Below are 27,448 nucleotides of genomic sequence, written 5' to 3'. Positions count from 1 at the left end.
CTGTTGAGATAAGCTTCCGCACTATCCCTATCCATCTTCCATTGTTCTTAATAATGAACGTTTCCATTATCCTTGAGCTACTTACTCGCGATAGCCTTGTTCTTCTTAGCCGAGCCGCTCCGAAATGACCCGATTTGCCATCGACCGGACGGCCATTGTGGGAAGAAGGAAAAAGAGAAGGAGGTGCGTGTCGAACTAAGGAAGGGATGGTATTGGCTGATGTCTTGGGATGTGCTTTTTTCTCTTTTGCTTTCTCCGTGCCCACGCGGTTAAGTAAACTACGGTAGGAGATATCGTCCGTGATTCTCATCTTGGCTCGCTCAAGGGTAATTACTCATGCCGAATGTCGGTCAACTCCATTGAGACTGCTATGAAGACAAATGAGAGGGCCCTACCGGCGAGAGATCCGCTGCGCGAGAAAGGGGAGGGGCAACCAAATTAGCAGCTTTTCCGCGGGTGGTAGATAAAAACAGATAACCACTCCTAACTTTAATTCAAACGAGGTTTGGCGACTGGGCCGTGCTGGCTTGTTGAGAGTTACTCCAGGATTGGAAGTTTGATTTGAGGGTTATCATCGTCGGAGGAGTGATTTCGGTGAGCGGGGAATCACACAGGGGGTATCGTACATGGGCGTTAGATTCTGGCGATGTTCATGTGAAAAGGAGAAACTCTCCCCGACGCGAGTAGGTGGGAGAGAGTACACTTGTTGCTTTAAGCTACACTATTTCATATACAGCGGTGGGCGCTGGCAGAGAGCGCAGCTTATCATTGTTATATCTTTAAAGTTTTTCTCTTCTCGGTAGCACCACCTTGAAGATTGCATCTGTTTTGTGAGGGGAGACTTTGAACAACAACAGCAGACGGTTGCAATGATTGGGGTTTTCATATCAAGCGGCCAATTGGCTCTCCTTTTTTTCATCTTATCTGGTGAGTAAAATCGAATTCGTATGATGATTGCTTTTGTCATTCAATTTGAAGAAGTCTTGCTTTTCACTTTTCATTTTTATTACTCCTTGATAGTTCGTATTTCATGATTGTGGAACATCTATAGCTCTAAAGGTGTAGAGAGAATCATATTTCTTGATATTATTATTATTTTTGCCTTATTTATTACCACAATACTGTTGTTGTTGTTCACTTCATCATCAGTATAGTTATCATTATTATTCTACTATTATCATAGTAATTATTATCATTATTATTGTTATTACCATCATCACTATTATCATTTGTATTTTCATTATTATTATTACTATAATTATGATTATCAACAATGCAACCCTTATATTTCAATATTTATTCCTTAACGTTTCTTATAAAGCTACTATTTGAATTAAAATTACATAATATATTATCGCTGCCGATGACATTAGAAGCGACGCTTTTTCTATTCATAAAATTGGGAAATGTCATTGAAGTCAGTCCATATTATGATATAGCTTATTGTAATTAACATTCAAATCATGATTCAGATTACTCTGTTTTTTTTCTTCGTTTGTTTATTGGACGTGGGGACTGTATTTAGTCATATGGGCTTAATTACAAGAACGGAAGAAAAAAACACTCCCCACACACAAATGAAAAAAAAAGAAAACAAATAGAGCAATAAAAATAAGTGGTCGAGACTGGAAAATGTCTGTCTTCCAAAATAAGTTTTCTGGCAACGGAGATCATTTAGGCGGGTTCCCGGAAACGAATCGTAATGTGTTTACTTATTACCACGATTGTAGGTGCTTAGAACATCACTCCCATAAATCAGACCCGATTTCTGCCATTAACAAAATGTTAAATACCTCTTTCACTTGAAAATACTCTTAATCGTTGTGTTGTGTAGCCAACTGCCTATGTAATACCGAACGGGGAGAATTATCATGATAATTGTTAACGTCGAAAGAGTTTCCCTATTTTTGTAAAATATAAGAAGAATGAGGGAATAGAATATTAACTAGTCAGTAATTGCTGAATTGACCTTTCTGTGACATACGATTTTGGAGGAAAAGAATTATGGTAATAAAGTACCCCAGTTATCCGGTATGAGCCCATTGAAGCACGGACTGATTGGAAAAGGGCGGAGGGTCTACGCCCACTCACAGGTCAAAATTTGATGCTTTTCAAAATTAGGTCAAATCCCCAAATTGGATTTTAATCACTCTCTCCAGTGGCTTCGCATTTGTACTTGTTTTGTATTGTAATTGAATCAATTGTCTTTGACGAGGTAAATAAAACCAAAAGCGAGACCTACAGAATAATCGACAAAATAATCCTGAATCCATACGCATTCATTGAATTTTCACTGTCACTGCTTGGAATTTGTCAGATATTATTTCAATTCGAACGCTGACCTAGGGATAGCATCTCAGAGTTTATTCAGTGGAATTGCAATTATATATTCAAGTGACTCGGTAACGTTGTTGAAGGTTGATAAAAGAACTGCGTAATTTGTGTATCAAATGTTACTTAATATTTTCCTTTTACAGTACTAACCCTTCTAACATGCAAAATATCCTGAATAAATTATTTAACCACAAAAAGATTTATGGTTTCCTATAAAGGCGTCACTGTGCAACACCCTCTAACAGTAAATTCTCCCAACTATTTTTGAATTTTCCTATCCGTTTTTCTATTAAAATAAAACACAAGACAGGCTTTTAATCTGGAATGGTATAAGGAGCCAATTCATTGCTTTGTGACGATTTACATTCTCCTAACATGACATTGAATTGTAATAATGTATTTGGGAGAATTAAGGAGTCGATTAGATCAGTTTTTCATTTTTTGGTTATCATTAATAATGATCTGTTTTCACTCAAATTTTCATATTATCTTTAATTGTACATCTAGCATTGAAGTCAATACCTTAGCACCCCATTTTCTCTCATCTGAACAATGTTCGCAAGTCCCTTTAAACATTTGCAATAAAGTAACATAAGTCGGTTATCATTTCAATTTCGAATCTTCCTTCCATGAAAGCCACTAAGCAAATTTGATTTGAAATTATTTATTCATACTTTGTTAAAAGCCACCCTGCACCAATCAAATTTGAGCTGCTTCTCAGCAATGCTATGATATACAAAAAAAATATTAATGAAAAGAAAAGAGCAATAAAATACATATTTTCTTATAAGTAGAAAATAACAATCACATAAAAAGGTACAACTAAAGACATAGTAATTACATTTTTTTAAAGGTCACTGAATGATTATGAGAAAAGCCCCTTGGTTTAAGTCTGGCAACGAATTTAAAAGAATTTTAAAGAGGATTTTCATAAAAAGCTCAGAAAAATCATCTGTCGAAATTGACTCCAATCCAGTCAAATCCGATTATCGTCAGAGATTTGTACTACTGAATTATGCATATACAATTACCAACAGATGTACACGTTTTATAAAGTTCTTGCTTCGAGGATAAATCCAAGGCCAATGTCAATTTTAAAGGTTGTTGCGTTTCTGATCTCTCCCCAGATCAGGTAAGTACAAATCCGCTAGCGACGGTAATTTTTCCATGGTAACGAAATATATCTCCTATCATGAATTACTTTCAGTTGCAGAATAAATCAATTATTGTGACATCATAAACGTGGGCGTCTAGGGGGACTTTTTAATTGTCAATCAGTGTTTTTTGTTTTCTTTAAAATTAATCTCGTAAGTCAACTTTTCATATAATGATCTTACTTCTAGCACTTTTTCTCCCCCACCCCCTCTTCTTTCCCCTTTTTTTGGCTGATTTTTTTTTCCTTTTCTTTGTTTCATACCCTTTCTCTACCTTTATCAAGACCTAGGTGCACACACCTATTGGTGCCCATCTTAAACGTTTTGAACATAAATGTATGTTGAGATATACATATGTATATACATGTCTATATCCTGCCTACAATACTGTCCTTCACTGAGAAACCAGTGCATTCAGGAGCCGAGGAGCGACCAGATTTTGTCTGGGATGTTATTAACAGATTATTTGTTTGTTATATTACATGTATCAAACTCCTAACAAAGTTATAATCATATATTATTCACAAAAATACAATCCACAAACTCTAAATACCAAACATCTCTTTGATAAATATCTACAGCTCAGAGAAACGTGGCTAAATGTAATCAACTGGCGGTGACTCTGTGAATAAAGTCCCTTATCAAAGATGGAAATAGGTCTCAATGATGATAAAATAGTTGAAGATCCCCGATGTTTTAAAGAAAGGTGACTTAAACTTTTAAAACAATGAGTTGGTTTCAGTATAATTCTGCAACACTTTCTGCAATTTCCAAATATGAGTAATTAGTTTCAGAAGCACGGGGGGGGGGGGGGGCTGGGAATACTTATCAATCAAAAATGCATGTGACCTTTTATATATAATAAAACATTCATATCACTATCATTTCATTGGTCACCACTTGTAAGAGAGGGAGGGGCGGGGAGATGGGCTCTTAATCAAAACTATACTTTATTTGATGGTGGACTCTTAATTAAAACTATACTTTATTTGGTCAAGAGTTACCGATCAATTCCGAGCGGATTGAAGAGGACAGACCAATTTGGAACCACATTAAAGACAGAAAAGAGGAAGAACACAACATATATTTATCAATAAAGGGTCCTTTTATATGTCTGCTACATAAATATATATATCATCAAAATAAATGTTCTTATTATTGCACATTACTTTCTTTACTCTGCCATAGGTTGATGCTTGTCTTATCTTTGATTTATTTTGAAACATGTATGTATATATATATATATATATATATATATATATATATATATATGCATTCACACACACACACGCAAGCACGCACATAAATAAATAAAGAACTTATGATTCAATTAGAATATTCCTCGTCTGGGTAATATATGAATAACGATTAAATCATGCGAAATAAAAATCCGGTTTCAATTTATTTTGTGAAATAGTGAAATGAAATTTTTGAAATAAATTGAAACCTGCCAAAGTGAAAAAATGCGCTCTCAGGGATCTTTTTATATCAATTGTTGTAATCTTTATCTATATATATATATATATATATACATATATTTATAAATATAGGCCTATAAACATACAGAAGTATATTCATAGATAATAGAAATGATTAAAACAATTGATTTTTATCTAAACCTTAATCTTTGTTTTACTCCTAATAAAATTCTAAGGGCAATTTCTTTTCAATGATTCCCTTTTTCCTTACTGCCTTTAAAGAGCGCTGCGGTTCATCATCCCTCCAGGGATTTGGCGCCGGTCTTTGATTTGCGCCAGCGTGATTCTTCTTCATGTCCTAGACAAATATATACAGGTTCAAACGGAAGCTCTGAGATCACGACCGGCGTCCCGGCATTGTGGCATATAAATGTCAGCCGGTGGTCGCAAGGACTAAATTTAGAAAATGCAATATTGATAAACGAATGGTAATATTACAATGGCCTACAATCCAGAGAAACTTATTACATTACATGACAATGCTTTCGATCGCCCCGCTTATGAGAGAGCCACTTGAGAGCAATGTTATTGGCTTCTCTATTAGTGAACTAAATCCTGCGTTATTAAAAGATCCTGACTATCATTGAATTGGAAGCTCACAGGGCTGTGGGAAATAGTATTCACTATACGTCATAGACATCGGTAGAACCGAATAGGCAACGCTTGGAAGCATATTGGCAGGAGGACAAAAATAGGCTCTACTGTCATACCCAACGAAATAATAAACATTTGTAAGATCATAGGAGGTGTATCTAGAGGGCACGTTCGTTCTTTTTAAGTGAAAAGTCAACTTGGGGGGAAAAGTATAGAAAAGCACTAATGGGATTGGGTATTTTTGCCTCAGATTCTAAACATAATCCTTGATTTTAATAGCTCATGCTGCAATCATAATTATAAACCTTGAGGTCAGAAATGAATCCCATGACTTTTACAAGCCAATCGCATGTTTTATTATCAAGATATTTAGGATTGCAATTCGAAATGTCAAAAACCGTTTTCCCAACGGCTTTTATTCCACTACAGTCTATTGGGGGAAGTGAGTATGGTAAAACCGGTCACTCAAAGATATTTACTTTTTTGAAGCACTTCATGATCATTTTGAAGCTTAATTTGTTTACGGCTTCAATATGACACCATATCACAGACAATGATAACACGTAGGGCGATGCATCTCAGATTTGTACAACTGGAAACATTGTTAACCTGTGCCTTTAAGAAAGACAGATGTTGGGGAAATCCACCCCTAACCCCTCGGAAAAGAGAATGAGTGGAAACGGAAATCGCATAAATCTACACTGTTGCTTGCTTTTTCGGAATAAATGCTTTAGGTACCCTCGAGGGAATATTGATTGGGAATAAAGATAGATCTTGCCAAGATATGAACGTAGTATGGAATGCCAGAAGCTGTGTGACATCACAACATTTTACTTCAGATTGCCGGCAGAGGGCGTAACGATGGAGTTCGCTCTTTTGATTCTAAAAGAAGAATAGCCAGCATAGATAAACAATTTAGGCATTTCGCTAGTACAGGATTCATGCACAGGTTTGCCATAATATTTTCGACTTTCATTTACAGAGCTTGGTCAACCCTACTTTTCGTATTCATGTCATAGAAGCGATGTGACATAAACATAATTATTCCTAAAGTGAGCCCATTTTTACAAGTATAACTACAACACTTCCTGAACTGTCGACAGTATTTGGTGCAACATGTGTTTAAATGGAGTCATAACATACGTTTACCTCTGCACAGTGATTTCCCTGTACATTACACGTTACTTTTCTTATAACGCTCATTAGAATAGTTAGTTGATATCTTTAAAAAAAGCTTAATTTCATAATAGTCTAGAAAAAGGCAAAGCAGGATAAAATTGGGAAAAAATCGTGTAATTAAAATATATGTGATTTCGATAAGTTGAGATGACTATTAATATTTCGCCAGTTTGGTAGGCTTAAAGCCACCAACTATCACTTGACTACAGGAACAGGTGGGAAAAAGACAATTCAGTAGTCAACCGGTAAGTTTTAAGGTTAGGGGAGAGTTAAAGTATAGTGTTTGGTCGATTATTAAAGTGAACCAATCGCCAAAACATGCTTTGCTCTTGATGCTAGGGATTCCATGTGGCTATATTGCAATATAAAAAATATGACCCTGAAATAATTACTTCTTCAAAGAAATATCGCAATTTTAATACATTTTCAGTGAACAGTAAAGTGTCTTGTTAAGTAGACTATTTAACGCACGCGTACGTACTCGCATAGCAGAGGACACGGGGTTTAATGTTTTCTTTTTATTTTCCTCATACTCCTTAACCATTTACCTACAAAATGACAGGTAGAGTTTTTAAGGTTGATATTATGCATTCTAGCTACACAATTATTTTTGTGTTGTTCCTGTGATTGGTTACTCTTTCAAATTTGAAATTCTATAACTGCAGAATATTTCATTTATCTCTAATAAGCATGTGTCGCAAGAGTTTGAAGGTACTCATTCATTAAAGGTATTACAAAGTTTTGGTAAATTTTAAAAATTGGCTGGATTGTGATTCTTTACAATTTTGCTATATCTGGATGCCCCTATGGATGTATTATAAGCACACAAAAAATAGCCCCTAAAACACTTCTGCTTTTGAGCAAAATTGAATATACAAATTTACCAGTGCTCCCGGTAAGTTTTGATAAATTTCAAATAGCGCCTACGATTATGATGGTAGCTGCGACCATGAAAATCTCAGAATATTTAGTTGTGATATATATATTCCAGACGGTAATAGCAAATCGGTCGATTTTATTCAAAGAACATTGTTTTATAGCTAAATTAATATATTGACATTGAGAGGGCGCTATAAAACATAAAGAGTTTCTTATTTACAATTTCATCACTTTAGACACGATTTCAACCGCGACAACGATCCCTGAATATTGTAGGATCGCCTATGCTTCCAATATTTTCATTTGAACCAAATTCATGACCCCATACCAAACCTTTATATAATCTTTAACAGTTTCAGGCGTTGTACATATTATCTTGAAGGGAGAAATCTAATTCCTTTGTAAATTTATTCATAGTGTAGTAGGTAGACACATATCAAATAAAATCCAAGTATTTTATTTGGCAAGTACTAATAATTACGTTTTTAGCCAAGGTAATTGCATTTTTAAGGTTTAATATTTGAAAAACTAAGATGGAGTGGAATAATTACCATTACGTAATTACGTTTTATAATTACGTTTTTAGCCAAGGTAATTGCATTTTTAAGGTATAATATTTGAAAAACTAAGATGGAGTGGCCTCGAAATGACACCTGGTTACTATGGCGATAATAAAATAACGGAGGTATTTTAACTTATGATCCCTCTGAAAAAAAGGTCATGAATGAACATTGGATTAGAATGAGATTGCCTTAAATCCATACAGGGATAAAGTGCGTAGAAATCTAATTTTGCAGCGATTTTACCTGTCAGTTTGTTTGGATTTTAAAATCAGTCTGCCATTTAGAAAGTGAGGATTAATTTTGTTTATGTCTCCTTTCTATAGAATATTATATTCCACATAAAATTTTGAATAATTTCTAAAAAAACTTTAGAAATCAGTCTCTACAATTCTTCTTAACTTTTGATTAAGTGACAACGCCTAGTGTACTCTGAACAGGTTCATATAAATCCAATTATTATCAATACTCGTGTAATTGATAAATAAAAAGTGCGACAGTATTAACATGAAACTCGCAGGCTACCCCGTCTTCAATGTATACTTCTTCTAACAGTATATTGAATTTACGTGAACCTTAAGCCATATTTGATGAGAATCTGATATAATTAATTTGTTTGCCTTTGATACGAACTCAATTTTTTTAGGATCTTATGACTCATAGTTATTTTTCAAATTACGACACCATTTGCCGTTATTTATATGATGATTTAAAGTATTATTGATGCTGCTGTTGATTTATTATCGAGCCTATTCATTACGTCTTCTGGGTCATTAAGACATTAAAACGATAACGAATCCTTTCTCTCTTACTTTTGTTCCCTCTTTCTCTTTCTCTCTGTTACGCTCTATCTCTCCGCCACTCTCCCGTCATTATATCCCTTTTCATCTTTTTTTATATATTCATCGTATATATATATATATATATATATAAATATCCTTCAATCTCCTTGTTGATGTATGACCAGAGAAACAATATAGAACAATAAATATACTCATCTACACGATAGTGAGTCATTGATTTTTGCAGAGATGTGCTTCCATGCATCCAATACCATGTTTATTTTTTGAAGACTGATATATTTCGACAGTGCGTGGGAGTTTCCTTTTCTCTGCCTTCTAACCGTCCAACGATCCTTAGGATATCCCTATCAAACCATGCAAACACTGAGTTTATTTACACATCAAACGGTTGAGAAAACGTCCGACTGTTGGGTGACCCCTCCACCAGTGACCTTTGATGAGAGAAGGGATTCTCGAAGATTTGCCCACTGCGCCTTAAAGGCCCACTACACTACTTGTAGCTACTTGCGCCCTCTATATAACAAACAATGCCTAATCGGTGACCATTGGTCCCCCATGATCCTCTTTTTCTTATGTTAACTGAGAGCTGAGTTGATGAGATAACCACCTGTCCAGTGACCTTGCAGGGCAGTCTAATCCCTCCTGTAAACTACGGCAGATAAGCTTTAAAGAAAATTAGGAATATTAGTTTATCACTGACTCTTAATTGGGAATAAAAGCTGAACAACTTGTTGTAGTTATTGTGAATAATCCCAAAGTGTTAGACGATGGTACAATACATAAAGCATTTTTAAGGCCTTGCTGTACATACTAAGAAAAAAGGGTGCAATAAGGGTGCAGATTTGCATCCACCTACGCATATTTAGCAGAGGGTGCTGCTATTGTAGCAGATTTGCACCCTTATTTCTTAGTGTGCAGAATACAATGTAATATAATCCTAAAATGAATAAATTGGATAAATACGTATTGAAAAGGTTTATGCGTTGGTTTCATAATCCCAAACCCCTGGCCCCCAAAATACCTTACCTTTCAGAGATTCGGGGTTATTGTAAGGATTGTGACGCATCTGTATTCGAAATACCTCAATTCATGTGTATCAAACATAATATAACATTTATTGAGAGAAGGATTTATTGTTAAAATCTTTGTTTATAGAGGTTTGTCCCACTTACCCGGAAGATGACCCACTTTGCCTCTTCAAATTAAATGATTAGCCAATGTCTAAAACTAAAAAGTTAGGGAGGCCTTCTTAAGTTAAATATCATTATGTAGAAAACGGTACCCCTATTTTAATTTCTGAGGTTATTTATGAGAAACTATTGATCAAAACCCTCCAGTAATTTTGTCAACACTAGTTCATTATTATTTATACACCACTACTGGGCAGTTATTAAGTAGTGCAGGAGGAGAGAAATTGGAGGACAAAAACACCAAACAATTGTTTACGATTCATCACAAAAATAATAGAAGAGCTTTACCAATCACAGACTTCCCAGAAGTAAACATTTCAGTTCTAGATTGAGGTGAATGGAAAATCAAATGCAATATGAATAATTTATGAGACGGATATTGCCTTCGGTGGGTGCCCCGTGCAAGGTCACGCACACTCCTATTTGCCACCACAGGAGTCCCCTTTTCTATTTTCTCTTCTCCGCGTCAATGTGGATGAGAGCGTCTTACGATGGGTGTAGTGGTCCTTAGCACGCATCTCCGGGGATTATCCAATGAACTTGTCTTTTGGTTTGTTTGATTGTTTGAGGAAGGAAGTGAAATTAAAATGCAAGTCAACGTCCTCTCCGGAATTCTTTGAAGAACGAAGCTTCCTCTTTGGTTGACTTTGTGGTCAAGCTCCTATCCTTGTGGAAATACTAGAGAAAACAAAAGATGTGGGTGGTTTGAAGAAGAAGAACAAAAAAGCAACTCGACTAGCATACCATATTTCGCGCACGTAGTCATGGTAGAGAATTAAAAGTTAATTACAAATCCCCCCCAACGGGAAACAAGACCCCATCCTTCTCTCATGATACGGTGGAAATTAATTAACTTGGGCTCCGAAATAAGCCTAGGCTTAGGGTTCGGTGCTCAGCTGTCGCAAATATAATAAATATAATTAATAGGTTTAGGGCAGAAATGGGTATTACTAGAAAAGAATTTGCCTAAATCCGGGAGTTATGTTATCTAACAGCATTAAAGCAATCTGAATAATCGTAAGGATAAACACTGATTCAAACTCCCCAAGAGTGAGAATGATGGGTAGTGGGCAGACATGGGTATTACTAGAAATCAATTTGCCTAAACCCGGGAGTTATGTTCTCAAAACAGCATTAAAGCATTCTGAATAATCGTAGGGATAATCACTGCTTCATTCTCTCCAAGAGTGAGACATGAAGGGTAGTGGACAGACATGGGTATTACTAGAAATCAATTTGCATAAACCCGGGAGTTATGTTCTCAAAACAGCATTAAAGCAAATTGAATAATTGTAGGGATAATCACTGCTTCAAACTCTCTAGGAGTCATACCAATCTATGACAATTGATATACATTCAATGCAATTTGGAGAAAAAAATACAGTTAATGTATCGCTCAAATGATTAGGCGATATAGGCCTGAGTAAATTAATATATAAATATGATCTTAATTATAGGGCTTCTATTCTGTCATTCCGTGTAAGCCCCAAAACAGAGCCAGCGATTAAGCAAGCAAAATCATAACAAAATCAACAAAAAAGAATGAAATCATACCGATTCGAATTGAAAAGGTTGATTTATATAACTTTTCTGCATTTAAAGCACGACTGTACTACGAGTAGCTTCTTGCTCCCTCTATATAGAAAACGATGCCTATGCGGTGCCCGTTGGTCCCCCACCATCATCTTTTTCTTATGTTAATTGAGAGCTAAGTTAATGAAATAGCCACATGCTAGTGACCACGCTGGATGGTCTAATCCCTCCTGGACAAACTAGTACAGACGGGCTTTAAACGATATTTTAGGAAAGGTCTCTTATTTATTGCAGAGTACAATACAAAATTACGATATAATTATTCCCTATGTTATTTCTGTTTACAGGTTTAATATCCAGGATACTGTCGTTACAGGCCTTCCAGCTCAGAGAATTCGATGACAGACGATTAGAGAAGGTAAAGCATCATCATCATCATCATCATCATCATCATTATAACTATTTTTAATATCAATATTGCTATAACTATTATTTGAACAAAAATTATCACAGGAGAGACAGGAAAGGCACAAAACTACCAAAAGCACATATGTCCGAGGCCTTATGGAATGCTGATGAGAAAGGAAACGTTAAGAATCTTCATAATTCTTTGCTAGCCTAAACAATATTTCCAATTTAGACTAAATGTAATAACAATCCCTGCTATAAAGAACACACTCACTCATTCACACTCATTCACAGTGTGAATCACAGTGTAAAATTGTGTGAACACAGTGTGGAACACAGTGTGATTCACACTGTAAATGAGTGTGAATGAGTGTGTTCTTTCCTTTTCCGGTTATCCACACTGTGACCCACAGTGTTAAACGAATCGAGCACAATGTGAAAACGCCCCAATTTAACATTGTGGAGCACACTGTGATTCACAGTGTGAAACACAGTGGGATTCACACTGTGAATGAGTGTGAATGAGTGTGTTCTTTCCTTATCCAGTTATCTACACTGTGAACCACAATGTGAAAACGCCCCAATTTAACATTGTGGAGCACACTGTGATTCACAGTGTAAAACAAAGTGTGATTCACACTGTGAATGAGTGTGTTATTTCCAGCAGGGATGGTCAATAGAAATAATCAGAAATGTGTTCACATCAGCTGTAGATAGCAATAGCAAATTAATATTTCTGCATTCATGACGGATATTTAAAAAAGAGAGAAATTGATCACATTTCCTTCTCTAAACTAATTAAATTGGTGTCTTTTTCTATGATTCCTGTTTTGTTTTAAAGTGATACAAAAGTCGTGTACTGTATACACCTTATAAGAGTATAAAGAGAAATGTAAAATATTTATAAAAAAATATTTAAAAAAATCAAAACAAGCTGTTTGGTTGTTGGAGAAATTTGACTTATTAAATTTTGATAAGAATGAAAGCTCCTTCAGATATATTGCGGCTAAACCTTTTTTTTAATGATGACTTAAGTGAAATAGTCTTCACATTTCCGTTTGTGTATAAGACAGAGCTCCGTGAATACATGCAAGTGATTTGTAGCTCGTAGTTGCCAATTATGTAACATGTAAAAAAAAAAAAAACGCGGTGTGCTTTTGCAGCGGTTAACTGCGCCATATCTGAACGAGCCTTATGTGTGTCTTTAACATCGCTGTACCAGTTCAAATGTTATTGATCATAGCGCTTACAGTATTAATACCCCTGGTGCTAAATGACCTTTCCATGCTACTATCATGTTGCAAAAATATTTATTTATCTAGAAAAGCCGCCAAAAAGTATACTAGTTGCGTGGCCTCATGGATTATAACACATAAGCGCTGCCAAACTGATTTATTGGGCATTCTGACCTTTCAAATTTTTGAATAAAAGCCTACTCAAAAATGTAAAATACAACCAACATGGACAAAGACGAATTTATTTTCAATATCCGAGATTACAGCTTCAGGCTGAGTTGACAGTAATATAAAATTTAAATAAGCGTGACAACATTTGCTATTTCGTATGAAATAAATCAAAAAATCGTGGCAGGTGAGGGGGCACATATGATTTAGAAAAAGAGATGAAAAATGTAGACTAGAAAGGAAAGAGTGCCCCATTTCTGGTATGTAGTGAGATTTCAGATTTCAATCATATTCATGAAGGCATAGTGAACCCATATTTATGCAAAATCATTTCCTTTTGAATAAATATTATGGTTCTGAAGTTGATTTTTACAACCGTATTATAAATTTGAGTGAATACAAATATAATGTTTTTCGGCTCTCATTAAAAATGAAAAGGGTTTAATTGTTATCTTGCAAAACAAAAACCACTTTTACCACCTATATATTATTATTTTTTGTAAACAAATATTTATATTTCTGGCTGCTCCTCTTCTTGTTTCCCTCTAAAAAACTAGTTCTAATCTAACCAAACGATGTAATCTTCTGTTAGCATGTTTAACATTTCTAGGTGATAATGTAAAGACAGTTAAAGCATGTAAAGATGTCGATCATTAGTGAATACATTCATGATCTCTTTTTCATTCAAAACTTGCTTTCTAATTCTATGTTTTCTTGATATTCTCAGAATAGAAATTCATACACAAGTAAGATCGGCCCACCGCCCTTTATTGCCAGGCCTCCGCCTGGGTACTCGGTATTTGATCTCATTCAAATAGCTGAAAATGAACGTGTTGCCTTCTCATCATATCCTACAAACTTCAAGCCAAAGGTACCTCTTCTACCACCACCAAAAAGATCACCAGCTGAATATTTAAAAGAAAACAGGGCGGTAAGTATATTAATCGATAAATTTATATAATTATTATCATTATTATTATCATTATCATCATCACTACTATTATTATCAATATTTGTATTTGTTATTATTAATAATATGATTGACGGTCAGGACCAGTGAGTGATTTTCCAACGTCGGTAAAAGTAGCACTATACCGCTAGTGTCCAAATACTGTGGACGGGAGGGGGGGGGGGGGGATAAGAACAACAATAAATGAACTAGTGATGTATTTAAGATAGCGCTTAAAAGCTACTTCTTACAATCCATTGGCAAGAGTAATCGAGTTTGGGACTTGCAAAGACTTGTTGAATTGATGAAAATGTACCGCTTATCATATCAAATTATATCATATATACTTTATGAGTAATATGTAATATGTAGCTTTTTATTTAGCCATCCACAGGCTACTTTATCCAATAAAGTCATAATGAAAAAGAAACAATAATAAAGTTGCATATGCTTGACTCACTATGTTTAATAAGGTTGTTCCCTTCTTTTTCATACAATACAAACAAGAGTTGTTTACGGCAGATTTACAGTTTATTTCTTTATATCTTGGTATCGAGAATTGTTTTGAGTGGAATGAGTTTGAAGAAAATAAAAGAACAATAACAATTCATCCCTGTCCATTCATTCATCAGGAGGACCTTTTTAGTATACACGAACTTTTATCTTAGTCATTGATTTTCTGTCAATATCTTTAGGAATCACAGTCCACCGAGACAAGGAGTAAAACCCATGTGTACCATTCAATCATAGGACTCAAACACTCAAGTGGTGGTTCAAAGGTACAGCGTGGGCTTGTGGAAGGGGCGGGGGAGAGCCCCCCCATCACAGACTGCACCCACGCTTTGCAACTCTTGAGAGGGATGGTTACATCACTCGCTATCACCCACAAAAAAAACCTAGATATAATCGTGATAATGACTAAGTTGTTAAACGAGAGCCATCAAGCACACTTAATGGGGTGAAACATAAGACTCCAGAAATGCTTTTAAAAGCACATCTAAAATGATAGACAAGCTTGTACACAAAAACTTCCGTCTTGGCGGGGTGACAGAAAACACGGCAGGCCTTTCCAGGTTTCATCCTTGAGTTTGCGAGGCGTCAAATAATGTTGTTTACACCCGTCCCATTTATCTTCTTAGTAAAAGGTTATGAGGGCACTCAGCCCAAGGTATTAGACTTGAAAAGGAGAATATGACAAGGAAATATCCTAAAATATTGGCTGAATATGACGAAATAAATGACGATGTCATGGTATACTGGTTCATTTACTCGAGTCTTAATCTACGGGGTTTATGGTTCGAATCCCATCCCAGCCCTAAAGTCCTTTGGCAAGTAATCAATCCATTTGTCCAACTTTCCACTCAGCTGTACATTTATACCTGGCAATTGCTAGGGGTAATAATAATTGCAGGGCCCTCTCTTGGGACAGTATTAATATTGGTGTGGCTACCAAGGGAGAATAAATTATCATATTATCACATGTTTGTGTCCTGTTGAACAATAGAATTACTTTCTTCTATGTAAGTTTGAAGACAGAGGAAACATTATAATAAATAAATAATTTTTATATAGCGCTTAATACAAATGTCTCTAAGCGCTTTACAAATAAACTATTACCCCGGTCATTGGATTCAGTGCTTGCCCGCACACAAGCCAGGCGTTACATGGCGCTCAAAAACTGTTTGACCAACAATGACGGTCCCATCCTACCGGGTACCCATTTGACACCTGGGTGGAGAGTAGCAAGTGCAGGTTAATATCTTGCCAAAGGATATTAGTGCCGTGTCAGGATTAGAACCCTTGACCTTCGCATCTCCAAGTCAAGCGCCTTAAACCACTCGACCACGACACTCCCACGAAAAGGCCTCCCACGAAACAATAGGTTTTAGTACTAGTCATTAGTTTAATAAGTTATACATTGTTTTGAATTTAGAGTTAGGGTTAGAGTTAGGTTTCGGTTTAGGGTTAGGATTAGGATTAGATTTAGGGTTCGGATTCGGGTAATATACCACTTTTTATGATGTCGGTCAATGTTACATTTAGCGTTACATATAGATGTCTTGTTAACACAACATGTATGGATGTAATTTTTCTTCCGCTTTATGCATTTTAGAATGAGATTAATCCCTACTAGATTTAGAATATAGACTAAAAATTGATCTAAAATATCAGTAGTACCATAACCAGAACAAGAAAATAACAAACACACTCGCCCACACAACAATTAATGGCTGGAATTTATGAATATACAATAAGTGTAATATTACAGTACAATCAATTAGGTGATACTTACCTTCTTTGTGTCCAAGTGTTCATGACATCTCAGTCCGTTATCTCATCATCCGCCCATGCATTTCTATTTTGGCACAATTTTAGCGATGTATTTCTTTCCCAATTCAACAATCTCTCTCTCACATCCGGGCACTCGGAGTATTAAAATAGAAAGGACAATCAAGACGAGAGTACCTTGTAATCGATGCGGATTCAACGACAGCATGGTATGCTACAGGGAAAGTCTTTCGATTGATCATTCCGGATGTGTAAGGTTCCCGGAACATCTTTTCCTTCGCGTTCTCGATTTCAGCTGAAAATCAACCTTGTTTAAATACGTCATTATTTGTTCAACATGAGGAAAAGGAGAGCAATTTACGTAATTAATTAGCAGAAATGAAGAGAATTGTAAATGTCATTGATTGAAAAATCTCCCTCAGTTCCCGGATGTATAATGTTCACATGACGTATTTTCCTTTGTGTTATCGATTTCAGCTGAAAAGCAACATTTTCTCCATATTTCACAATTCTGTACGCCTGACGCAAAAAAGCTATAAAAGGTGCTATTAATTGGCTAGCATTGACAAGGAAAATAAAAATGGCGATGATTTAAATGTCGGCCTCAGTTCTCTAATATATAAAGTTCACGTTACGCCTTTCCCATCTGTTACCGATTTGAGCTAAAAGAAATCATATTAACCCATTGTTTACTGGAACCTGGAGGTCCATGTGTTAAGTCTATGGGAATTAGATAATTCAGGAGTCAACGGGTTAAAACTTTGTTTTCATATGTAATTATTCGCGCTCCTGGGGAAAAAAAGGAAAGGGAGTAGTTAATTAGTACTGACAAGGATATTGAAGACATTAATTGTACAAACATTGATTATTGTAAGGAAAACATTGAATTGCCGCGAATGCAATGCATTTGTGTTGGATTGACTTTTTATTGGACAGCAGAATTGACAGGAGGGGATGGGGGCTCTGGCAATGTGCATTAACCCTAACCCTTAAACCAACGTTTTCAAAAACAAGCACAACGTGAGTGTTTCAAATCACACCTATGCATGATTCTCATTCTGTTGATATTGTGCAGTCAAGAATATCATTTCTTTGAAAAGCCATTCAGCATTCAGTGTATTGAATCGTTTCTTTCTATTTGATAGCAGTAAATTATATTTCTAATACCCATTTTCTTTAAATACCAACACTACCATGTACATGTAAGATTGAGAAAAAAATGTAGGTTCTTATAGCGAGGATATTTCTAGAGGAAACTGTCTCTATATAGAAACAGACTTTACATTGTTAAGGCTATTAATAGTCAATACTGCCCCTTAAAAGGAAGCATGGCATGATGGAAAGCTATATCAACATTTCAATAAACAAATCCGATACTAACTGTGATATAATAGCAGCTGTTTAGTGATGTAGACTAATCTTTCGCAGGTCAGAGAAAGATGATAAACAAGAGATATTTAATTCCTTAAACTAAACTACAATTACAGATTTTGTGTGTTGCTATTTTGATGTTGGTGTATAAAGTCAAACCACAGCTCGGAAGTCGGCCGTCTGGTCAGGCGCTGGGGAAAAGAAGTCGAGTGTTTTTGTCCCGTCAAGCTCCCATTCTAGACTCGTTCAACCGCATTTATCATTCAGCTCGTCTCCCGACAATATATTGCGATAACTGAGCCTCCAAAGGGTATCTTATTCTCTAGGGGACCTTGAGGGCATCATAAATTTGGCTTGACTTTGCTCTGATGACATCATAAACACACATTATCCATTATTCATTATGTCAGCATGACGAATTTTTAGACCATTATGTCACTTGTTTTTCAGATTCATTCGGGGAACTGGGAAAAGAGGAAAGACTCGCTTCGCTTTAACGAACGAGTATCTATTTATATAAAGGAGAATTCTTGCAATTTGCATGTTACTTTCAAGCTATTCATTAATATTCGGAAGAACTCTTCCTTATTTAGATGAAAAAGTGACTGATCTTTATCAAGAGTGAATAATAACAAACGTGTTTCCATGGATCAGTGGATACGCACAAACATTGATGACTGGTCCTCCAGTGGGCAGGCACGCATCCATATATTCGGTTTAAAGAAGTGACATCATAGAGGCATAACAACTTATGCAGATCAATGAATTTTTCAGCCTACAGGTTGTTTTTTTTTTATAACTATACGAATTATAGCAGTTACAAAACTAAAAGAACTACCCAAATACGGAATGGTCTGTTATAATAGGAGATTTCTTACTAACTTAAAAAGATAATACATTTATAGCTGTGTTTACATTTATCGGTAGACTGTGTAGTTTGCTAACCAACAAAAATCCTTGTTCAGACCTAGTCCTTCGAAAGCCATTGCTGTGATGATTGTTTTCAATTAGATAAGATGTCTGCTACTTAACATTTCCAAATTGAGTTAGATATCTTAAAATGGTACTCTTGTGATTATTGAATGTTAGCCTGCAATTCACAGTTTAAAGGTATAGACCAGTTTTGGAAACGCCCCCTCGTTAAAAATGAAATGGAAGCACTTATTACCAATCGTGTGAAAGAATATGTTTTGACTAATACGTGATGATACAAATTTTGCCCGGAAACCGCCTACTAATTAATATATTTGGTAAATTATCATATTGATCCGGCCCGGATAGATATCGTGAATGCACTCTAACATTGAATATTTGGGCATATATTGCTGCTTTGTTGCAAATTTAGGTCGAGGCATTGCCATCTAAACCTCTGAAGGCAATATTTAAACAATATTGAATGGATATTTTATACCCAAAACCCTTGAACCGAAATTTTACCCCTACCAGTCTATATCTTTAACCTATGTAGGTTATATGAGGACATCTCGTACACTAATAGAATTGCAGCCAGCTGACGTAGGATATACATTGAATCCCGGTACTATTTCAATCCTGTCACCCAGAAATCCCATTACATAAGGAGCTAGAGAAGGAACTGTTGGAGAAATGACGATTGTTATTATTGCTGAAATCGTTTTTAATCTCACTAATGGTCTCTGAGACATTTCAAGTCTATTAAAATCCTCGGATAACTCTCCAGGCGCGACTCTTAAATAAAATGCGAGTTTTGCCGATTTTAGAGCTGAAGCGAAAAGGAAGCGTTTGACGCACCGTGATGTATCTATGCCCACTGGCGCACGAGCCATAATTTGATTGACGTAAGGCTACATCGGCGACTGGCACACCTGCTGAAGCGTCATTCAAGTGTGATTTCGTTACAAAAAATGATTGCAAAATGAACATTGCAGATATTACTTTGATCTAATATACAGGTGGGTGTGCTATTTGCATCGGTTAGCGCCTGTATAAGTATATAGTTATGATCGTGGAGGTTCTGTGGTATAGTGATTTATTCACTTGATGCGTGAACCAAGGGTTGAGGGTTCGAATTTCAGCCCGATACTAATGTCGTTTTGCAAGGTCTTTGTCAAGAGGTCATTATAATTAAAGGGCATTAAAAAAAAAAACAATTGAGACTGATGAGGTTTCCTTTGGTAAACAAACTTATAATTTGCATTATTATTATTATTTTTATTAATATTATTATTATTTTTATTAATATTATTATTATTTATATCATTGTTTCATTACTATATCAAAGAGGACGGCGCCTCGTACAATTTTAAATAAAATTTGATCACTTGAGATGAATGTGGATACATTTGCATGAGACAACTAAATCCATTGCAGCTATATCGTTATGGTAAACTGCAGCCCATAACTCGTTAAACGCAAATACACACACGCACATCTATACATGCACACGCACAACACACCTAAACTCGCTTGTGCGCACACACACATACACACGTTGCTCAATGATACAATCCTAAGTTTGTCACGATCGGCTCAATTCCTGCAAACTTCAAGAGTCGTCTTTGTTCACCATTTTATGCATTGTTCCATTAAAATCGAATTTATTTATAGATTTAAAGTAGAAATTTAAAAAAGCAAAAACCGTAGGTGTTTCCCAGAAAATAAATGCCCTTTGGATATATTCTTTAGTTATGTTGTTATTACATTTGCTAAAAATAGCACAAAATGATGATAATAACATAAAAACTTATTAAACGATGGAATCCATATCGAAGTATCTAAAACCAATCTTGTTGTTGGTTTTTATGGCATTTTCCATCGTCGTTGGATGATTTTCGCCAATTGGCATGCTCTCTCTTTAAATACTCGCTGTAAATAAGGCCCGAAATTGAGAGATTTACGTGGAAAACCAATAGTATTGGGACAATTTAAATGCCAACTTAAGTAACGAATATTTTGCATTCTTAAGATTTCATTTTGACTAAAAATGAAGAAGATATGACCAGAAGCAGGATTGAAGGCTGCCACAAGTTTATTAAACAAATACTTATTTGTTTAAAAGTTAAACAATGTTAAATGGGTCATTTACGTCATATTTGATAAAAGACGTTCAGTTGGTTCATTAGGAAATTTCACACAACTTCACTTGAGAGTTCACATATTAAATGGATGCTATACATTTCAGATAAGAAATTACATTACATCGAGAGCAAGAAGATTGCAATGCATTATTGCCAATTGACGAAAAGTTTTTTGTCCCGAATTGGAGTAATATATACAGCCTCTTTGATTAAGGGACGAGTTTATCTTCAGAAATATCGAACAATTTTAAACTCTTTCATCAATAGGCAATAATGCATTACAATCATGCTATTGATCTGTTTCATTTCTCTTCATGCAATTCCATGGTATTGACACTATCCCCTATCTCTTTGTCTGTGTGTCTGTCTCTCTTTCTCTCTCACTATTGCTCTCTTTCAACCCCGTTCCTCTCAGTATCTCTCTCTCTCTCTCTTTTTAGCAATCAGTCTTCACAACCACATCTCTCCCTCTTACTCTCTTTCAACCCAAATGTCTCTCATTCTCTGTTTCTCTCTCTCTCTCTCTCTCTCTCTCTCTCTTTCTCTTAGCAATCAGTCTTCACAAAGAGATCGTGCGAGGAAATAAGCCGATGGGAAAAACTCAGCCAGGGCATCAACTTCCATTCAGCAGAAGTAGACGTCTACGAAGGACAGTGGTTTTGGGTCACGCGTTGCGTCAGGCAGGTCGATCCCACACAAAACGGGTACACGGAATGCTATGGGGTGGCTCGGAGTAATGAAATCGCCGACGGATCTTGCGTGGAGACAATTGGCTGGATTCTCGCTTATTCAAGGTTAATAGCGTAACTAGTCAAATGCCTGATGCAACGGAACGCCGTTCCCCTTGCGTCTTTACCTAGGCTTTTTAATTAAATGAACATAACGAACAAAGAAAGAGGGAAAAATATACAGTTCCTCATTCTACCCTCAACAATTGCTGTGGTAGACAAAGGAACATCCCTTCACTGCTATTATGTAAAAATGTGTAGAACAGGTGTCACATGCATATTCACCTGTTCTACACATTTTTACATAATAACAGTGAAGGGATGTTCCTTTGTCTACCACAGCAATTGTTGAGGATAGAATGAGGAACGGTATATTTTGTCCTCTTTCTTTGTCCGTCATATTCATAGTGTAAGCCTTTACGGGAAATTATTACATGCGCCAGTAATTCAAACCAATCATGGTAGAGATGCTGTGGCCTAATAAGTCACCCGACTGCAGATCACAAGGTAAGGGGTTCAAATCTCAGCCCGACACTATCGTCCTTTGGCAAGACTTTAATCTACGTCTGTCTCTCTCTAGCCAGGTTTTAAATGGGGACCCGGTAGGATGCGAAATTTAATGCAGTTTCCTCAGCATTGTGAGTGTCTGTCAAATGACACCTGGTTGAAATGCTCCTCAGGGAGTGGAGAATGCACATACATTATGTGCGTGGGCAAGCCTGAATCCGATGACTGGGATAATTAGAGGCATCGTTGATGTATTAAGCGCTACATAAAAGCGGAATGCTATTATTATAATACTTCTTTTCATCATGCAATTACGTTATATACAATAACGAAATTTGTATTGGCGCGATAAAGTCCGCAACAGTCGCTAACGCAAACCGTAATAGTAGCTAACGCAGCATTACGTGAGGCAAATTGCGTTTCTCGTGCAATGCGGTATTTTTAATACCGAAACATGTTAGTTTATGTTAGCATTACCCGGTTGTTTCTTGGTGTCACTACATTAATTTGACACGATCGCAAAGACTATAAAGCAATCAATTCATGGGTACTTTCAATAGGGCCTGCTTATGGTACTGCCTAACAACATGTACGCCCATTTAATGAAGGTGAGCCAGCAGCCTTGCGTAATCGCCTGGCGTTGACTTTCGCCTTTAAAAGTAGTGTTGCGATTGTGTTCCTTAGACCTGAGGGGTGTTTCACAAAGATCTTAAGTTGAACTTATCTGTAAGTTGGACTTAAACATTATGGAAAGCCGTTAGCATCTTTGAAAATATTTTGTAAAAGTTATTTTGAAAGGCATAAAATGTTGATTCAAATCATTCATATTTTCTATCATCAAGGAAATTTCATGTTCTGGATGTGGAATGTATAAAAAATCTAAAACACTTGAATTTCTGCTTTTGAATATATTTCATTTTAAGGCTCTAATGGCTGTCCATAATATTTAAGTCCAACTTAGTGTTAAGTTCTACTTAAGATATTTGTGAAACACCCCCTGGGTACTATGTACAATCTCACAGGCGGCTTGGCTCAATGGAAATAGAAATGGTCTTGGGATGGCAAATGCCAGATATGATAAAACGTTAACTATAATGTCCCTTTTTTCGAGCAACCCGAATCACCTCTAAAACGCCCCTTTGGCAATGGGTTAAATTTATATTTTAAGGAAAGTCAATCATATTTCCATGAAACCATCATTTTTTCTATTTTTTTGCCCTACCTCCTCCTTAAAATTATATTAGTTGATTTTCAAAAAAGGAATAACATGAGACAGCCTTTACCTTTCCATTTAAAGGGGCTTTATAACTGGGTAGTTATTTTAAAAACGATCTTATATTTTACTTTTGTAATACGACATTCATTTTCATATGTAAGAAATCAAAATTAGGATTGACCATCGATAAAATGTCTGCGCAAAGTTGGCTCTTAAAAGAGACATCTGCGCAAGTTCCGATGGTTAGTGTTAGTTCCGGGCAGTTTGAGTTTGTTCTGACAATTTATATCATCTTTCTTAACTTTAAAAATAACGCTGTTTTCACAATACGGACCCTGATCTTTAGGACTCCAAGAGCACTCCCTCCCCCTCCTTCCCCCTCCCTCCCCCTCCCTTCATCATTTGTGATTCACTTGCCCAGTTAACTTGTGTAAAACATTGCATTATAAAAACTCGTTTCGTTTCGTAGTAAAATTGACCGAAAAACTAGGTTACAAAATGCGTTTCCCCTTGAATATATATATGTATATGTATTGGATTTAATCTAGAATGGTAGATATAATTACGTCAGTGTACAAGTGAGGATAATCAGTCAAACGACTTCAACATACCCGAGGGGTGTCCTCGATTCGTCTCTCAACTTCTTTGGGTGGCCGCTGGGGGCTCTGTTTATAGAAAAGTGGCAACTTCACGATGAGATTATAAATTCGAAAAGGATACCTCGTATGAAAGGGGGGCATGGTTGCCGTAATTCCCTTTCCACACATGACGCGTTTGAGAAGATTTTGTAAGCGAAACGTAATTAGGGAAAGTGCCAATCACAAAAACCAAATAAAAACCAAATTTTAAAAAAAGGGATAGCTAAGCGATGTGGGAATGAGTCTTAACGGGCGACACAACCCTTATAATAAGTTCATTTTTATGAAAGCAGGTAAATAAGATAAACAGCGTGGTGAAAGTATAAAATTAATCAGATAATTATGAATGTTCGAAATACGAGCTCTTAAAATGAGGGAGAATCTCAAACAGGCATTTCCGTGGACAGTGACTTGGACACAGACAACTCTCCTATTTGTCGTGTACACAAACATAATTAATTTCTGTCTTTCTCCTACAGGGCACAACCCAAACTTCTCAAAATAAAGTTTGGATATCATTTAATTATACGTCATCTAAAGAGAAAATGATCCTCCTGAGTTAATACAGTTTTGAAAAATTGAAACTTTAGTCATTTTGTATGTTGAAACAAATTTGAAGTGGCCATACCCATGTTAATTACAATTGTCATAATTCATTTCCCATTTCCAATTTTTGTGGGGTCATATTTCATTCGAACTGACACCGGTCTGCTTTGTTCGCGAGGGGGGGGGGGGGGGTGTTTCACAAAGATCCTAAGTTGAACTTATCTCTAAGTTGGACTTAACAATTATGGAAAGCCATTAGCATCCTTAAAAATATTTTGTAAAAGTTGTTTTAAAAGGCATAAAATGTTGATTCAAATCATTCATATTTTCTATTATTATAGGAAAGTACATGTTCTTGATGTGGAATTATGAAAAGTCTAAAATACTTTAATTTTTGCTTTTGAATATATTTCAAAATAAGGCTACAAATGGCTCTCCATAATATTTAAGTCCAACTTAGAGTTAAGTTCGACTTTAAATCTTTGTGAAACACCTCCCTGGAGTAGTTTGGTGGCCAGGGTGTATCATCATATAAGGTTATTAGCTAAGCTAAATTATGTAGGGTTCATTTTCTTCTTTACCAAAGGAAAGGAACGAGCATTCGAGAGCTGTTAAAGAGAAGGTTGAGTTTTGGGAAGAGGTGAAAAATAATTTGTGAGCGTTATCATTCTTGTTATGCAAGTGTGGAAGAACATCAGATAAGACATGTTCCCTGAAAAGCATGGCTCTTCAAATGCCTTTATATTCTAAATATGTCATGTAACATCGTAAAACTCGGAGGTAGGACTTTTATGCCACGTGTTCGTGTAGTCCCATATACATCTTTCTGTGTACAGTGTCTGTAACTTTACCAAGACTTGGCCAAATTTCTTATCATTTTGATGATTCCAGAACCTTGCAATACACACACATTCTTATATGCTAGATGATCAACCTTTTCTGGTCGATTCCACACCGTTTCTTTCACAATGCAATCGCATGACCAGAACTCAACTTCATCTTTAACAACAGCAACAACAACATTTTTCTAGAATTTCGGTGCTGATAAATAGCCCTAGATCAACCCAGAAATTATTGTAATGCCATACATCGCAACTTAAATGTAATAGGTTTCATATTCCTTGCTAAACTAAAATTGGAGTCAGTGAGGCAGGCGTTGTGCTTGGATGATACCGAATAAGCGATCAATTAAAACATTAAGATTATATAAATGACTGCATAGAAAAAACTTACCTCCAAAGGGTTATACCGAGTATAAAGAAATACCACTGTTTTTTGCAAGTGCGACTTTTATTAGATATCCGAATACACTCTATATATTTTTACCTTTGGTAACTACAAAATAAACCATAAAGAATTAAACCCACCTAACAAAATTATATGATGTTACACTCCTACCCACGATGACTTATAAATACTGATACAAACTTTCTTCATCATGTTTTTGCAAATACGACTTTTATTAGATATCCAAATGCACTCTATATATTTTACCTTTGGTAACTATTAAATGCACCATAAAGAATTAAGCCTACATAACAAAATTATATGATGATACACTCCTACCGATGATGACTTATAAATATTGATACAAACTTTCTTCATCATGTTTTTGCAAGTACGACTTTATTAGATATCCAAATTCACTCTATATATTTTACCATTGGTAACTATTAAATGCACCATAAAGAATTAAGCCTACATAACAAAATTATATGATGATACACTCCTACCGATGATGACTTATAAATATTGATACAAACTTTCTTCATCATGTTTTTGCAAGTACGACTTTATTAGATATCCAAATTCACTCTATATATTTTCGCCTTTGGTAAATATAGAATAAACCCTAAAGAGTTAAACCTATTTAACAACATTATATGATGATACACTCCTACCGATGATGACTTATAAATATTGATACAAACTTTCTTCATCATGTTTTTGCAAGTACGACTTTATTAGATATCCAAATACACTCTATATATTTTCACCTCGACGAATGTTGTTGTTGTTGTTGACAGCATCGAATGCTCGTTCCTTTCCTTTGGTAAATACAAAATGAACCCTAAATAATTAAGCCTACCTAATAACCTTATATGATCATACACCCCTACCAATGATGACTTATAAATACCGATTCAAACTTTCTTATCAAATCTTTTAAATCATGTGTGTGCTGTTCCAAGATCAACTGTAAACAAACGATCCAATCTGTTTGGGCGAAAATGAAGAGGCATCTTCAAACCTAAATGAGTGTAATAGTTCGAGTTACACGACTCGTTTAGAATTTATTCTAATATTCGTGTTCTTATGTCATTATTTACTCGCAGATTAAAATCGGATCCCTTTGGAGAGTACGAGTGGGACTACATAGCGGTTCCGAATTGCTGTTCGTGCAAGATTGAGCTAGCACCTGGGGAACAAGTATTAGGTTAACTCGTCATCCAAACATGTCTTTAAGTTTTTATTTTTTCACTTACCAGTTTTCAGGATATTTAAAGTATTATTATATTAAACCTAAATTTACCACATATGTTCTTCACCAGGGCTGTGTTATAATTAAATATTTTTAATCAATTCAATTATATTTCAATTCAATTCGATTCAATCCAATTCAGGGGAGGGGG

General features: G+C 35.8%; 1 protein-coding gene across 1 annotated transcript; it reads left to right on the top strand.

The window, feature by feature from the left end:
* Position 1: 1 nt before the first annotated feature.
* Positions 2–27,448, top strand: LOC762764. Its single transcript, XM_011663396.2, has 5 exons — positions 2–927; positions 12,052–12,122; positions 14,243–14,446; positions 21,730–21,974; positions 27,152–27,448. Exons 1-5 carry the CDS (start codon positions 870–872, stop codon positions 27,255–27,257), a joined length of 684 nt encoding a protein of 227 aa, XP_011661698.1. The 5' UTR covers positions 2–869; the 3' UTR covers positions 27,258–27,448.

Source organism: Strongylocentrotus purpuratus, unplaced genomic scaffold (assembly GCF_000002235.5).
Source record: "Strongylocentrotus purpuratus isolate Spur 01 unplaced genomic scaffold, Spur_5.0 spur5_scaffold_17, whole genome shotgun sequence".
Taxonomy (NCBI): Eukaryota; Metazoa; Echinodermata; class Echinoidea; order Camarodonta; family Strongylocentrotidae; genus Strongylocentrotus; species Strongylocentrotus purpuratus.
This window is presented reverse-complemented; position numbering and strand designations above follow the sequence as displayed.

Bases quoted from the DNA above. Each gene is read 5' to 3' on its own strand.
- LOC762764 (XM_011663396.2), top strand. From the start codon at position 870: ATGATTGGGGTTTTCATATCAAGCGGCCAATTGGCTCTCCTTTTTTTC. The intron at 12,123-14,242 runs GTAAAGCATCAT...TGATATTCTCAG, and splicing joins ATGACAGACGATTAGAGAAG to AATAGAAATTCATACACAAG. The intron at 21,975-27,151 runs GTTAATAGCGTA...ATTTACTCGCAG, and splicing joins TGGATTCTCGCTTATTCAAG to ATTAAAATCGGATCCCTTTG.